The 16531-nt window shown below is 45.0% G+C and overlaps 1 protein-coding gene across 2 annotated transcripts in view; it reads right to left on the bottom strand.

The window, feature by feature from the left end:
• Window positions 1-3586, bottom strand: part of MSS51 (MSS51 mitochondrial translational activator) — a 65447-nt gene extending 61861 nt beyond the window's left edge. For both annotated transcript variants that reach the window (XM_068243499.1, XM_068243498.1), the window contains exon 1: window positions 3464-3586. In XM_068243499.1, the coding sequence (XP_068099600.1) occupies window positions 3464-3471 (8 nt within the window). In that variant the 5' untranslated portion in view covers window positions 3472-3586. The remainder of the gene's footprint in view (window positions 1-3463) is intronic.
• Between the last annotated feature and the right edge of the window lie 12945 nt (window positions 3587-16531).

Below are 16531 nucleotides of genomic sequence, written 5' to 3' on the forward strand. Positions count from 1 at the left end.
AGGTTTCTCCTAGACCATCTCAATAAAATGTCTTTTAACTAGTTCACCACTGAGGGGTTGTAACCCCTTCTGGACCAGAGCAATTTTCACCTTTCAGCACTTCCTCAATTCATTCACCAATAACTTTATCACTACTTAACACAATGAAATGATCTATCTTGTTTTTTTGCTACCAATTAGGCTTCTGGCTTCACATGCGGCGCATAATGACGCAATTAGGAAGCGCCACCACTAGGGGGCTCTTCCTGATTACGTCATTATGCGCCGCATGTGAAGCCAGAAGCCGCCGGGGAGCAGTGGACGGAGCAAGAGGACGGGCTGCCGAGCTTCCGGGCACCAGGAGGGGACCTTCTACCGCCGAGGATCCGCTGCCCATACTCTGCCTTTTAAACAGGGGCAAAAGTGTCTGTCCCGACTTAAGGACAGATTCAGGTTAAGAACGAGAGGGCAGTCCCTATCTCGTTCGTTAACCGAGGACTACCTGTACTCAGAATAATATTGCCAAAAAATTGGCTCCCTGGAATCTTAATGCCATTATTATTCATGAATCAAAATTCCAATCTACCCAGCAAGTTGTTCCACATTGCTTGTTGTCCAGTAAGGGCCCTTTTCGACTAGCAATCGCTGGCGTTCACGCTAAACACTAGCGATTGCGATTTAGCAAAAGTCCAAAATTTCCTGGCGATTTCCCGACGTTTGCGATCGCGATTTTGCTATGCTATGCACTGCAAAGCAAAATCGCGGCAAAGATCATTCTGCGGCGCGATTTAGTAAAAACGAATCGTGGTAGTGGAAATTACCCACCGTGATTCCTATGTTAAAAAGCAAACTGTAGCGATTTTAAAATCACTAGCGGTTTGCGGTTTTGCGACTCAGCAATCGCAAACGCTCTAGTGGAAAAGGGCCCTAAAGGTAGCCATACACTGGTCGATGTGCCATTAGATCGACCAGCTGACAGATCCCTATCTGATCGAATCTGATCAGAGAGGGATCGTATGGCTGCCTTTACTGCAAACAGATTGTGAATCGATTTCAGCCTGAAACCGATCACAATCTGTTCAGCTGCTCCTGCCGCCTGTCCCCCCCCCCCCGTATACATTACCTGAGGCTGGCTCCCGGGCGTCTTCTCCGCACTGCACCGCACCGCTGTTCTTGCTCCATCCCGGCGCTTCCTGTGTTACTCCGTGACCAGGAAGTTCAAATAGAGCGCCCTCTATTTCAACTTCCTGGTCACCGGAGTGACACAGGAAGTATAAGCGTACACTGGGACATGCGGAAATGCGGTGCAGCGAGGAGAAGAGGACCCCAGAGCCAGCTTCAGGTAATGTATACATGCTCGGATCGGGCCCGAATGGTACGCCGCAAGCGACGCGCTCCTACCGCCGGGCGATCGAGGGTAATTTCCCGCACGGCGCGATCGACGGACCGATCCGATTTCGGGAGGGAATCGGATCGGCGGGTGCGTTTAGCGCAAGCGATTGGCAGCAGATCCGATCCCAGGATCGGATCTGCTGTCGAAACGGCCGTGAATCGAGCCAGTGTATGGCCTGCTTTAGCCTCTATTATGGGAGACTCATCACATGTTACTCTTTCAGGCCCTCATCATCTCCTACCTCAACAATTGCAATGCCCTGCTGTCTGGCCTCCCCTTGAACTGTATCACCCTCAGTCATGAATGCAGAAACTAGACTCATCCATCTTTCCCACCACTCTGCTTCCACTTCTCCCCCCTGCGGAGCCCAACACTGGCTCCCAATCTGCTTCAGAATTCCTTTTAGGATTCTGTGCCCTACCTACAAGTCTGTGCCCAAGACCTGCCCAACCTACATCTCTGAGCTCCTCCACAGATATATACCTGCCCGCCCCCTCCGGTCTTCCAATGATCTCCGCCTGACCTCCCCATGCATTTTTCATGCCCATGCACGCCTACAGGACTTCTCAAGAGCCGCCCCCAACCTGTGGAATGCCCTTGCACCCCCCCCCCCCCTCAGACTTGCCTCTTCCTTCAACACCTTCAAACAAGCCCTTAAAACACACCTCTTTAAAGAGAACCAGAGATGAAGCACCCTCATGTATTTTACCTTATAAATCAGTGGGAACATGACAGTAAACACCTAATCTGCTCTTTGTTTCATTGTTCTCTGTTTAATTTGCCTGTTATCACCTCTGATAAACCTCTGATAAGAATCCCGACTGAGCAGTCGGTCTGGCTTTGCTACAGAATAATTATAGCTGAGACTGTGTTCTTTGCTGTCTTCAAGTCCAAGCCTGCCCCCTGCTGGCTCTGCTCAGGAGTCATTATAGCTGAGTCATTATAGCAAAGCCAGACTCAATGCTCAGTCCGGGATTCTTATCTCAGCTATATAACAGACACTTTTAGCAGTGAGGATGAAACAGAGAGCAGGGTAAATGTTTTCTCTAATGTTCCCACTGATTTCTATGGTAAAATACATGAGGGTGCTTCGTCTCTGGTTCACTTTAAGATGGGTTACTCTCATCTACCACATTTGAAATCTCTCAGCCGAGCACCATTTCCACAGCCCTACCTAATGTGTCCCTCCCCTTTAGATTGTAAGTCTTTAGCAGGGTCTCCCCCCCCTCCCCCCCCCCTTAGTGTGTTCTTCTTAATCTTGCAACCCCAGTTATGTCACCCTTTCCATGGACTAACCCAGACTTTAATTGCTGGTCTCTGTAAAAATCACATGATCATGCATCTTATACCTTGTTCGCATGTAAAACCTTGTGCTATGTTGTATAACCGTGTTCTACCCCTCTGTCTGTCACCCCTTGTTTACATCATATGTATCCCTATTAATTGTCCAGCGCTGCTTAGGAAGATAATGATTCTCACAGGTCTTAAGGTTTTATTCTTAGGTTCGTGTTCAAAAAATTTCAGCCCATAAAAGGAAATATTTTTAAAAAATCTATTACAAGATAGTTCCCCGCGCATACAAGCAAGCCAAGTGACGTTAGCTTGTGAGTCACACACATTTTTGAATATACAAATTACATTTTTGAAAATCAATTTAACTCTGATTCAAGCATTGGTTCAATTCTGTCATTAAATGTATTACTGATCGGCAGAGGTTCAGTCATAACCGCCTTTTATCAGATTGAGAAACCACATAGAAGAAGAGTTATACTTATTTCAGAAGAATACAGAACTTGTAAAACCAAATAAACATGGTGGCCCATATGCAATTCACTCTTCTCCTGAATTTTCTCCCAAAGCGATATTTTCACACCTCATCAAGCAAGAAAATACTTTAAAAAGTTTTGATAGTACTTTACCCACAAACTTTTTGAAACTTTTCTATTTGAAAAGTGCTGAAAAGTGTTTCTAAATTGTAGATAAGAAACTATCTCCTGGAGAAAACTCAGGAGAAAAAGTGAATGGAATAGGGGCCGGTAGGTCTAACAGGCACAGGCAGGGGAATAAAAGTATGAGTAATGGGCGAGTTACCTCTGCATGTCTCGGCCGTCTCAGTGACTCTCCAGCAGGCTTCTGTCTCTTGGAAGTAAATGTGAGATCCTCCAAGCAAACTCTGAATATCTCCACACAACACGGTGGGAGAAAGGACCGCATCCCACGGGTGGCGCCAGCAGCTGCCAGAATGTTTTAGCAACCTGTCTCTCTATTAATATCCCACATGTCTCTGCTGGACAGGTTGAATAATATATCAGGCTGAGTCTGAAAGGGTTCAATGAACTCCCAGAGATAATAATAGTAATGATCGTAAAGTGTTCATTTTACTTACGTGAAACCTCTCGTACAATTTCACCATTACATGTAATTGTGATTTGGAAATTTTATAGCTTTTGCATAATTTGTTAATTTTGCACGTTGTGAACGTTGTAAACGCACCAACTTTTGGAGGAGATTAGTTAGGGGGAAGAGTGGATAAGTAAAGTAATTTTTTTTCAAAAAGACTTTGCAGTGTTAAAGAGAATCCATTTCACAAAATCCAAAGAACATTTTTTTTTTTAAAACTCAGTGAAATTACATTTTCCAGCAGTACACTTTAACCACTTCACTCCAAAGCGGTTTTTACCCTAACGGACAAGAGCAATTTTCACCTTTCAGTGCTCCTCCCTTTCATTTGCCAATAGCTTAATCACTACTTATCACAATGAAATGATCTATATCTTGTTTTTTTCACCACCAATTAGGTTTTTTGGGGTTGATATTTGTTTTCAGTAGTTACTTTATTTTCTATGCATTTTAAAGGGAAAAACAAGGAAAAAATTAAAAAATACACAATTTCTCCAATTTCATCCCCTATAGTTTTAATATAAACACTGCTACTGTGCATAACTCCAGTCTGTACTGAACTCAGCTGCTCGTCTCATTCATCTCTCCTCTCGATCTTCCTCTGCCGACCCTCTTTGTCAGGCTCTTCACTGGCTGCAAATTAAGCAGAGGATTCAGTTCAAACTCCTAACCCTAATCTACAAAGCTCTCCACAATCTCTCTCCCCGGTACATCTCCTCACTAATTTCCAGATACCAACCCAACCGCAATCGGCACATGATCTTCTGTTGTCCTTCTCTAGAATCAACTCCTCACATTCACGTTTACAAGACTTTGCACGCGCTTCACCCCTTCTCTGGAATGCCCTCCCACAACACATCCGTCACTCGCCAACCTTTGTTACCTTTAAACGCTCTCTAAAAACACACTTGTTCCGACAAGCATATGCTCTACCTTAGGCCACTTCCCTTTGTACTAAGACCAAATTGCACTCCTACTAGGTATCCTAAAACACAAAGCCTCTATATATTTGCTGCATACTACCCCTCCTCCTGTCTCCGCCCCCCCCCATTCCCTTTAGATTGTAAGCTCGCAAGGGCAGGGCTCTCTCACCCTTTGTGTCTTGGTAACCATTATACATTTTATTCATCATGTTAATTTTATCACTGTCATTACCAATTCTATAATTTGTATTCTGTATCATTCTTTGTATTTTGTCACTAATTATGTATCTTGTATATTGGTGTACACCATTGTCTGTATTATTATGTACCCCGTGTTTGTTTCTTACTTTGTACAGCGCCACGGAATATGTTGGCGCTTTATAAATCAATAATTATAATAATAACACCCACACATTTTATCTGCCTATTTGTCCTGGTTATCACAAGATTTTAATTATGTCCCTAGTACAAAGTATGGTGACAATATATTATTTGGAAATAAAGGTGTATTTTTTCTATGGAGTTTTTTTTTCACTATTTTCACATGCACAGGAATGCACGTGCACGCGCGGGAGCGCGCACGCGCACAGCAGCGGCAGCAGCATGGTCTGACTTATAAAAACGTCCTGGAGCTATTAAGAGGCTCTAGCAGGACATTTTTATAAGTCAGCTTGTCATTAAGTGGATAATATATACTGAGCTCCAAGTTCTGCATACTTATTTCATACCGGGCACTTAAGTTTAATAAACATTTTTTAAATACATTTTCTCAATCTGCTAGGTCTTTTTGAGAAAAAAAAATTTAAAATTTGTATGTACAGTAATTACGGAATACAATCATGATTTATTATGAATTTGCTAGAAAATTTTGCGTTACGATTGTACATCATAATTGCGAATTTTAATGCAAAATTACAATTATGCGAAATCTGAGCTCGACACCATTCGATAAAATAAGTTACTTAAAGGGCAAGCAAGGTGACGATATTACATCTTGCTTCACTTACCTGGGACTTCTTCTAGGCCCTACAAGTCACATGTGTACCTGCCAGCAGGGGCGTATCTGGGCAATATAGCACCTATGGCAGACACTGAAATAGCGCCATAAGTAGTGAGAGGTGTGCCCCCCCAGTATAAGCAGCTCCCCAGTATAGGTAATGAAAGGTTTCCCACAGTATAAGTAACCCCTCCCTCCAGTATAGATGGTGGCAAGTGTCCCCCAGTAAAAGTACACCCCCGGTATCCCCTCACTATGGGTAATGAGAGGTGTCCCCTAGTATCAGTAGCCCCCTAGTATAGTTAGTGACAGGTGTCCCCCTAGTATAATTACCCCCCCCCCCCTCCAGTATAGGTAGTGAGAGATGTCTCCCTGTATAAGTAGTAGTATAGGTAATGAGAGGTGTGTCCCCCAGTAAGGGCCGGGCCGAGGCATAGGCTGGAGAGGCTCCAGCCTCAGGGCGCAGTGTAGGAGGGGGCACAGAATTCATTCAGCTGTCATTCCTAATTGTGTTTGAAGCAGAAAGAAATAAGAAAAGGGGATACATGGCAGTGACTGCAAGCCAGATAACTAGAGATTAAGGTGTTGGGGAGGTTGTGGGCCCTGTGGCCCTCTTAGTCTAAGAGCAATCAGTGTGTGACAGCTAGGGTGGGAGGGATGGAGGAGCGCATTTTGCTGTCTCAGCCTTGGGTGCTGGAGGACCTTGTCCCGGCTCTGCCCCCAGTACAATTACCCCCCCCCCCACCAGTATTGGTAGCGAGATATGTTCTCCAGTGATATCAGGTACAAACATTTGAGAGGCAACCCTCAGTATGGTGGTGGAGCACGTGGGAGGAGGGCAGTCATGGCGCCCATGGTGCTGTGGCGCCTATGGCACGAGCCATGCCTGCACCCCTCTAGATACACGTCAGATCCACTGACCGTCAGTGGTGGAACACAGAGACCCGGGCTGACGTCAGTGGAAAGCAGGGAGACTCACAAGCCTCATTGGATAGGCGGAGGACGCATTTCAAGTACGTGCTCCTCCCATATAAACAGTAACTCTCACGCTCATATTGCATGTCAGCTGACACGCTGCATTGTCATTGGTTTGTTTTCAATTCTGCCTTTCATTGATTGGTTACTTCTAGTATTTAAACCTAGTGAGCGACCCCAGTCATCGCCCGTGATAGCATTAGCTTTGGCTTGTTGCTGGGTTGCGTTCACTGTGATTTTGATTCCTTTTGCTGATTACTGCCTTGTATTGACCACGTTATACCTGCTGGATTACCTGTTGCCAACCTTGCTTTGTACCCGGACTACGCTTGCCTGCTGCCTGGTTGACCTTTGCTTGGACACAGATTACATGAACTCTGCCTGGACTGACTTTGGCTTGTCTATACTACGCATATCTGGAAAGTTCCTAACCTGAGCCTTAACTGCTACCTGGAGTTCCTGGCTTCACTACCACCTGATTCACTCATCTGGATAGCCTTATCCATTAGGCCTCAGGTGACTGTCTTTTATATATATATATATATATATATATATATATATATATATATGCCCATATTGCATTGCCAAGTTTTCAGGTCCTGTCTGGTGATTGGTTATCTATCAGACTGCATGCTACATCTACCTGCAGGGTATTGTTAGTATTGTGTTAGGTAGGAGATTGCGCAGGTGTTATAGGCTGGGCTCTGGGTCAATCATATGGGCATACAGCCTAAATTGTAGTCATTGACCAGACTAGCCTGACAATCCCTCACCGCAGCCCCAGGCTTCCCCGACTCCCGCTGCCAGCCTCTCTACCTTCACCTTCATTGTCTTCCAAAAAGTGGAGAGATAGATGGAGCAATCTAAACGTAGCATCCAGTAACACCAGGAGCTTTCACTCCATTCTCTCTGTGTTGGGTTTCTGGCATTCAGCCGCTAGTACGAGGAACTCGGTGATTCCCTAATGAAAGCAGAAATTTAGTGATTTGACGTGGGAGATTTAAAGTGTATTGGAGATGAAGCTCGGGTACACAAAACCAGATACTTACCTAAAGAGGGGGAAGTCTCAGGATCCTATTGAGGCTTCCCTCGCTGATGTCCCCCGTCACTAAGTGTGGCCCCCCAGAAGATTAGCCTCAAGGCATTGGCTATCATTCATAAAGCATTTCCGCATGCGGAAATGCTTAAAACAGCTGACTTTACCGACCACTCGGCAAAGTCAGCATTCATAAAGGCTCTTTCCGCATGAAAAAATGACACTACCGAGCAGAGTGATAAATCACCGCCTTGTGCGGTGATTATCGGAACAAATGTAGCAAAATGTTAATTCATAAAGATCACCGCAAGCGGTGTGAGGTCGGGAAGTACCGCTCCCTCTGATGTGGCGATACTAATGTAAATGAATGGAGACACACAGACAGACCTCTCAGGCAGAGCGGAACACGGAGAAATGTATCAACTCTGCAGCTTCCGTGTCTCCGCCTGCCTACCGCCTGTCTACCGCCAGCTTAGCTCGGGGAATCTCCGCACTGCTACCGCACATGGATACTTTTTTATGAATGCCCACCCAGAAGTCTAAAACACCGCCAGCGGTGTTTTCCCGCACTGATTCTCCATACCGACAGCCTGTTCATGAATGATAGCCATTGTCTCTAAAAACATTGGGGCCGCCCAGCTCCTCTTCCTTGTACCTGGCCTCGCAATGGCCGACTGAGCCCATCTGCGCATGCGCAGTAACCCGGAGCCGTGGACCCTGTGCTGCTAAGCATGAGCGGACGGGCTCGCGAGTCTACAGCGTGGCCATTAATATGGAAGGGAATCTGCTCTGCCCCGATTTGGAGGGGGCTGCGCTCTGCAACGGGGGGCTGCTGACTAGAGAGGGAAGCCTCAATAATATGTTTTTGATTATTTGGTTTTTTTATTGAATTTTTTGTAAGCAGATAACAACATACAAATATTAATTATAAGCATACCTCTTACAGTTGTAAATACATCTTTACAGTATTAAAACAGAGAGGCATCCTAGACATTGGATGTCTAATTCTACTATTGATCGTAGCTAGTAACAGCCAAATAACAGTAACAATAACAGTAACACTATTACAAGTGGTATAACAAGTGTAGATAAAAGAGTTGGTAAACAATTATGCATTATACATTATACCTTACATATATTGAAGCAGGCCTAGGGGGCAAGGTATGGGATATTTTTTTTTGGTAACGGTGATGATGGGGGGGGGGAGGGGTTGGCAAGTCATGAGCATATAGGATTGTGGGGGGGTCTAATAAGGCTCTGGCAATGGTTTCACAACGACTTATATAGAGTAAACAGTTGTTTAACGGGTCTGAAGATTGTTCTCATATATGGAGTACCACTCGATCCAAAACTTCCATTGCTCCAAGAATACTTTTTCTTTACTACAGGTCCTAGCATACATATGTTCATATACACTGTTTTGTTGTATTATAGCAATTATTTGTTTGGTGTTTGGGCAGTTATCTGTTTTCCAGTTTCTGGCAATGGAGATCTTGGCAGCCAAGAGAATATGTAAAATTAGAGTTTTCAGGTGAGATGGGATCATGCTAATATCTAGGTGTAGCAGTAGGGTTTCAGGTTTGTACGGTATATGTACACCTGTAATTCAATAATATGTTTTAAACCCGCGCTTTGGCTCGGGATCACTTTTATCAGCAACCGGCAGTTCCAAAGTACCCACAATGCCGTTCATCAAGCATTGAGTTTGTTATACATTTTATTCACCATGTTACTTTTGTCACTGTCATTACCAATTATGTATTTTCTATATTGGTGTACACCACTGTCTGTATTATTATGTACCCCATGTTTGTTTCTTACTGTGTACAGCACCATGGAATATGCTGGCGCTTTATCAATCAATAATAACAATACAATCTTTTGCTCTCGTCTTGATATCTTCATTCCCCAGGGGTTGTTGGTTGCAAATGCATTTCGAATTGCGGGTCAATAAAATCATTTGTGCGGTTTCATTACTGATGCCCAAAATATCACTGTCATACTTTATGTTTTTCTGAACCTTTTCTTTTTCTGGTGAACTAAAAGGCCTGATGAACGTTACTGAAACTTTCAGAAAGTGGAAATGTTTACTAAATTTATACACTATACAATACAATAATACAATAACATTTCTATAGCGCTTTTCTCCAATAGGACTCAAAGCGCTTAGGCTCTCTTAGATTCAGTAATTGGTAGTAGGATGAAGTCTTCACACAACAAAAGTTATATTTCTGCAAATGCCAGACTGAACAGGTGGGTTTTCAGTCTGGATTTAAACACGTCCAGGGATGGAGCTGTCCTGATCTGTTGAGGTAAGGAGTTCCAAAACATAGGAGCAGCATGACAGAAGGCTCTGGGACCAAAAGTTTCCAAGTGGACTCTGGGTATGACTAGATTATTAGAACCTGTGGATCTGAGAATGCGGGGATTGCTACGCAGCTGCAACATATCTTTCATGTATCCAGGGCCCAGATTATTCAGGGATTTAAATGTCAGTAGGCCGATCTTGAATAGGACCCTCCATTCTATAGGTAGCCAGTGAAGGGAGTGCAGGACTGGCGTTATGTGGCAGTGATGGGATTGGTTGGTTAGCAGTCTGGCAGCAGTATTTATTTATTTATCTTTCAAAGACGACAGTAGACCAGCGTTACAATGATTGTGGACTGGACATGGGCATGCTAGAAATTCTGTCTCGCATACAAATTGTATGCTGCTTGGGATCAGTGGAATGCACTTCCGTGACGATTCCATACAGTTTGCAATGAATATTATTATTGATTATTAAGTGCCAACATATTCCGCAATGTCCCATATGCGTGCAAGATGTCATTTTTTCATCTCATTGACCATCTCTAAAGATCACCACACACTATACAATTTTTTTTTTTTTCAATTCAAAATTATGATACATTTTTCTGATTGACTGAACACACACCTGTGCTCAATATTAAAAAAAAAAATCAAAAACTGAAAATTACAACATTCCATTTTTTAAAACATTTTTCAGGATTTTCCACCAGAATTTTCTTGATCGTAAAAAAAAAAAAAAAGCTTTTAATTTCGCTGTACAAATGATCATTTTTATTGAAAATTAGGATCATAAAACATTTTTACTAAAAAGATAAAAAAGTATTTTATATTCCCATTTTTCAATAAAAGTCATTGGTTGTAGAGAAAAAATGAAAGTTTTATTTCGTGTCAAGTGAGAAATGTGATCAAATTTCATATACATATCTTGCTTCATATATCTTATCTTGCTGCTTATTGATTGCTTTCTGACTACCATAAGTAAAAAACAAAATACAAAAAAAAGCATTGTTACAGAACTTGTACCATCATGCCACCTAGTGGTGGAAAAGGATATAACATTCAAGGTTTTAATATTCATTCAATTATTAAGAAAGGACATCTGAACTGAGAGCTATCTGGAGGCTGCCATATGTATTTTCTGTTACACAATACCAGTTGCCTGGTAGCCCTGTTGATCTCTTTTGCTGCAGTAGTGTCTGAATCACACACCTGAAACAAGCATGCAGCTAATCCAGTCACACTTCAGTCACCTGATCTACTGCATGCTTGTTCAGGGGTTATGGCTAAAAGTACTATAGGCAGAGGATCAGCAGGGCTGCCAGGCAATCTGTATAGTGTAACAGGAAATAAATATGGCAGCCTCCATATCCCTCTCAGTGCAGGTTCCCTTTAATTTTCAGTTTTTTGGATTGTTTATGTATTTTATTTTTTTATTAAACGAGGAATATTGACCCCTTGTCCGCTCGCTTTGCTCGCTGGGCTGCAGGCTCAGTCCTCGCTTCACTGGCATGCCAGGATCCTCGCCCACTTGCGGGTTACCCCAACCCAAATTTCCAATCTGAAGACTAGCGAGTGTAGCGAGTGGGCGTCACTGAGCGAGGGTCGTGGCGTGCAACTATCCACGTAGCAAAGAAAAAGCTGTCTGTCAGAAACGCAAGTTATTTAAAAAGAACCTGAGATAAAGTAAAAATCCATACATACCTAATATACTTGCATATAAGCCTAATTTTCCAGCTTATATGTGAGTCAGTGGAGCAGAACGGATGGTGGAGCAGGTTTTGTTACTGGCAGAGGCGTGTAAGGATTGTGCACTAGTGATCCTGCTCTTACCAACTGGCTCCCTGCTGTGTCCCCGCCCCCATCCCCTGCAACATGGTGTACAAAGTGCGCTGCTCAAGACTACCTGTGTCCCCTGGCTCGTAGAGCAGAGAGTGCCAGCAACGTGTCAGCGGTACAAAGATCAGGCATTCCTGTGTGGCAATCGCTTTGTCATATCCATGATGCCATCTAGTGGCATCATGAAACAAAGCTGTATCATCCTTGGGGCACATTTGGCTACTGTGGAGGGAGCTACACTGGGGAAAGGGGGTGTGCTGGGGAGGGGGCTTATATGCGAGTCAATCACGTTTTTCCTGGTTTCTGAGGGAAAAGTGGGTACCTTGTCTTATATGCTGGTCGGCTTATATGTGAGTATATACGGTACAAGGGGATTCCTCCAGCCCCCATCGGCCTGATCTGTCACTCGCCGCCTTCCTCCTACGCATCCTGGATCCTACACAATCCTCCTGGTAACTAGCCAGTCGGGGCCACTCAGCGCAGGTGCAGAATGCTCCCGGCCACAGGAGCGTGACAGGGAACCATGGCGGCCTGGGCCTCGATTGTGCAGTAAGCCCTGACTCCCGAAGTTACCGGAAGTAATAGCGGAGGAACGAGGCGACGGAGGAGGGCGATGGCGAGGGACAGATCAGGCTGAAGGTTATTTCCTTTTCCACCAATAGGTGGTGTGGTGGTTTTACTTAGCAACAAGCGTCCAAAGAGGAAGCAGGAATGGCTCAGAGTGATGAGGGAAGATGGGAACTGCTGCATTCCGGCGGCTCATACATATGTGTAATTTTTATTATATTTAATGGTGCTGAAGCAGAAAATATTTTTTAAAAGTGTGAGTCTATGGCGCTAGTCTATGGGAATTCCCACTGGGTCCCCTAAAAAGGCTAGCGCCCAAAGTTGGATACAGTATGTGGATAAAGCCTTAAGGTGCCCACTAATGGTGCAATTAGAGATGGCACGAACGGTTCGACCGTAAACTTATTCGCACGAACTTCGGTGGTTCGCGTTCGCGGTGAACCGCAAACTATATGCGAGTTTGACCCGCCTCCTATACTACATCATTAGAGTCAACTTTGACCCTCTACATCACAGTCAGCAGACACAGGGTAGCCAATCAGGCTACATTCCCTCCTGGAGCCCCCCCCCCCCCCCCCCCCTTATAAAAGGCAGGCAGCGTCAGCCTTTTCACTCACTCGTGTGGCTGCAGTCATTAGAGAAGGGAGAGAACCTGCTGTAGACATAGGGAAGCTTAGTTAGGCTCTTGTAGGCTTCTTAGCTTGCTCCTTGCTGATACTTATTGCTAAAAAGAACCCCTCAACAGCTCTTTTGAAAGCTAATGTTGTTCTTGTGATCTACTTTTTTTTTGTGTGTGTGTGTCTCACTGACACATGCATATACAGCCCTGTCAGTCAGTCGCAGCTGCTGGACCTTGGCCCCTTGGTAATTCCTACTGTGCCACTGCCAGGCCCTGCACATTCAGTGACTACCTGTGTGTGGGACAGCTGCACATTTGTAATACCAATCACTGCATACCCACTTGTTCAGCCTACCTACATACCTATGTGAGCGCACGCAGTGTTATATACCACCAGCCACTGCACCTGTTCACGGTACCTGTATGTGTGTGACAGCTGCACATTTGTAATATCAATCACTGCATACCTACCTGTCCAGTGCACCTACCTAGCTACGTGAGCGCATGCAGTGTTATATACTTTCAGTCACACAGTTGAATGAATGGCAGACTTACCCTCCATAACAGATTCTCGTTAAAGGATTTAACGTTTATTCGTCTCATATACAGCAGGGCCTCGAAAGCGTCCTCCTGTATTGTTATTTTTTGTCACTACCTCCGATTCGGGACTTGCGTGACGTGCCTGCTGCCTTCCTTGGATGTGTGGTGGTAGCTGTTTCTCAGGCTCCCACTCCGGACCGGAATCAAACCCTGATTCCCCGGCAATTACCCGTGGTCACCATGGTACTGAGTAATTACCGTCGAACGTTTCACACAGTTGAATGAATAGCAGACTTGCCCTCCATAACAGATTCTTGTTAAAGGTACTAAACAGCAGGCAGAAAAAGTAATTTAAAAAAATAGATGTAAGCTTTAACAATGGTAAAGAAAGAACCATCCAAAGTTGATAAGGCAGACAGACATTACCTAACCAGACATCATTGAGTGAGGAAGAGCAATCTCGCCATGGTCTGCGCCAGTCCAGCACGGTCGTCACTACGCAAACAGCTGTGTGCGGTGCGTTAAACAGTGAGTCTGGTCTGTGAAGTCTGAAGCAGTACATTAATTACACTACCTGATTGATGTATACACACACAAGAAGTTTTAAAGCACTTTAGTCCTGCAATTTAGCATTCAATGTGATTTCTGCCCTTAAAACGCTGCTTTGGGTCACATCCAGATTTTTCCCCGGGACTTTTGGCATGTATCCCACTCCGCCATGCCCCCCTCCAGGTGTTAGACCCCTTGAAACATCTTTTCCATCACTTTTGTGGCCAGCATAAATGTTTGTAGTTTTCAGAGTTCGCCTCCCCATTGACGTCTATTGAGGTTCGGGTTCGCAAACCAAAAATCGGAGGTTCGAGCCATCTCTAGGTGCAATACGTAATAGGCGCAGTATGCTCCCTGGGACCTGGGCAGAATCTCACACAGGGTGGTCACATGCATGCGTATGTGCAGAACGCGCTGTCCCATTGGGGCTCTGCATTCCTTAGCGGCTGCCAGTTTGACCAGCGGCGAGGGACGCAAATAACTTCTAGGGGATGGATGAAGCCCCAGGTAAGTAAAGATTTTATTGCCTGTACCCACTAACAGTAGAATTTTCTGCGAAGGAGCAATCACCTAAATGTGGAAATAAAGTGTTACATTGATTATTTCACCATTAACTAAACAATCTGTACTTCCTATCCATCACAACCCATAATAATGAAACGTTTTTTCTATCCACTACATTGTCGGCACCCCCATGAGGTGCCACCGGGTGTCGAAATTTACCTTATTTGCTGCAAATCGCAGATTTAATAATGGCTGTGATTTGCTGGAAAGAAGGTTATTTGGGCATCTGGAGGTGCCCAATAGAATTGCAGGCACCAGGGTATGCGGATATGCAATGCTGCAATTTGCTTATCCCTGTGCCTCGGTGCCCGAGATTCATGCGGTAGGGAGGTGTTAAGGTTTAGCACCCAGTGGAGGGATAGGGTTAGATGCCACAAGGGGAGGGGGGGTTATGGTTAGGTGTCACCTGGGGGGAGGTTAGGGTTAGGCACAACCCAAGGTAGTTAGGGTTAGGAACCACCAGAGGGGCGTTAGGTGCGGGGGGGGGGGGGTTAGGGTTGGCACCACTGGGGGAAGTTGGGCGACACCGGGAGGGATTAGGCACCACCGGGGGGGGGGGGGGGGGTTAGGAATCGGTAGAGGGAGGGTTCTGTGTGGGAGTAGGGTTAGGTTTAGCCATAGTAAAGTGTCAGTAAAGATTAGTGATATTTTATCGGGATCCAGCTGTAGAATATAGTTCATTTTAGCAATACTGTACTAGCAGCAATCCCCTGCCCCCTATTTCCAGCAGCCTTTATTTTCATGTATGCCCCCATTATGCACATTTTTGTAAAACAGAGAGAGGCCCAGTGCACACCAAGGCCCATATGCAATTCCCTTTTTCACCTCACTTTTCTCATAGGAGATAATTTTTCCGGCACTTTCCAGCTAAAAAGTACCTAAAAGTAGGTAAAAAACGTACTATCAAGTTTACTCTGAGTACTTTCTTGCTTTCTGGTGGCTTAAAAGACATTTTATTGACAAGTTTAAAATTATCACCTAGGAGAAATCTCAGGTGAAAAAGTGAATTGCATATGGGCCAAACACCTCTAGCAGATCTGCAAAACGCTAGAGGTTTTTTGGAGCAGATTTCAAAGCGATTCCTAGGCATGTGTAGAGAGATTTTCTAAACATGCCTAGTGTTTTTGGAGTGTTTTTGTGTAGCAGATTTCATATATTGTTACAGTAAGGCCCCATTCACACTTGCGGTTCGAGTCCGCAAGTGTCCGAGGGTCCGGGGGCCGCAAAGAGACCGTACGGGTCTCTGTGGTGGCCACAAGTTGCCACCAGTTGCGGATCCGGAATGTATCAGTTCTGGCTACAATAAAGTAGCCGGAACTAGATACATTGCAGTGCCAGAAAGGCACCGAAAGCATGGGGGATACCGGCGTGTAGTCTGGGCCCCCCAAGTGGCATAGGACCGGTGCTGGAAGCATCCGGTCCTATTGCCAGTGTGATGGGAAACATCCGTTTCTCATTGCACAGCATGGCCGCATGCGAAGGGTCAGGATCCGGTCCGGGTGCGTGGGCCGGATGACCGGACCCGAAAAATAGCGCATGTTGGAAAACTGTCCGGAGTCCGGATCCGATCCGGCTCCGTTCTGTACGGAACGTACGCATGTGAACGTCCGCATAGACTTTGCATTGCTATGCGGAACGTACGTTCCGTTTGTACAGTATACGGTCCGGATCCGATCAGGCGGATCCGGACAGCGAACGCTAATGTGAACCAGGCCTAAATCTGTTACTGAACATCTACTGTAACAAAAACGCCTGGAAAACTGCTCTGATCTGGCGTTTTCCAGAGCCGGTTGAGCTTTTCCTATACTTTACATTGAGGCAGAAACGCTTCTGCAAAAATTCA

The sequence above is a fragment of the Hyperolius riggenbachi genome, chromosome 7 (genome assembly GCF_040937935.1).
Source record: "Hyperolius riggenbachi isolate aHypRig1 chromosome 7, aHypRig1.pri, whole genome shotgun sequence".
NCBI lineage: Eukaryota > Metazoa > Chordata > Amphibia > Anura > Hyperoliidae > Hyperolius > Hyperolius riggenbachi.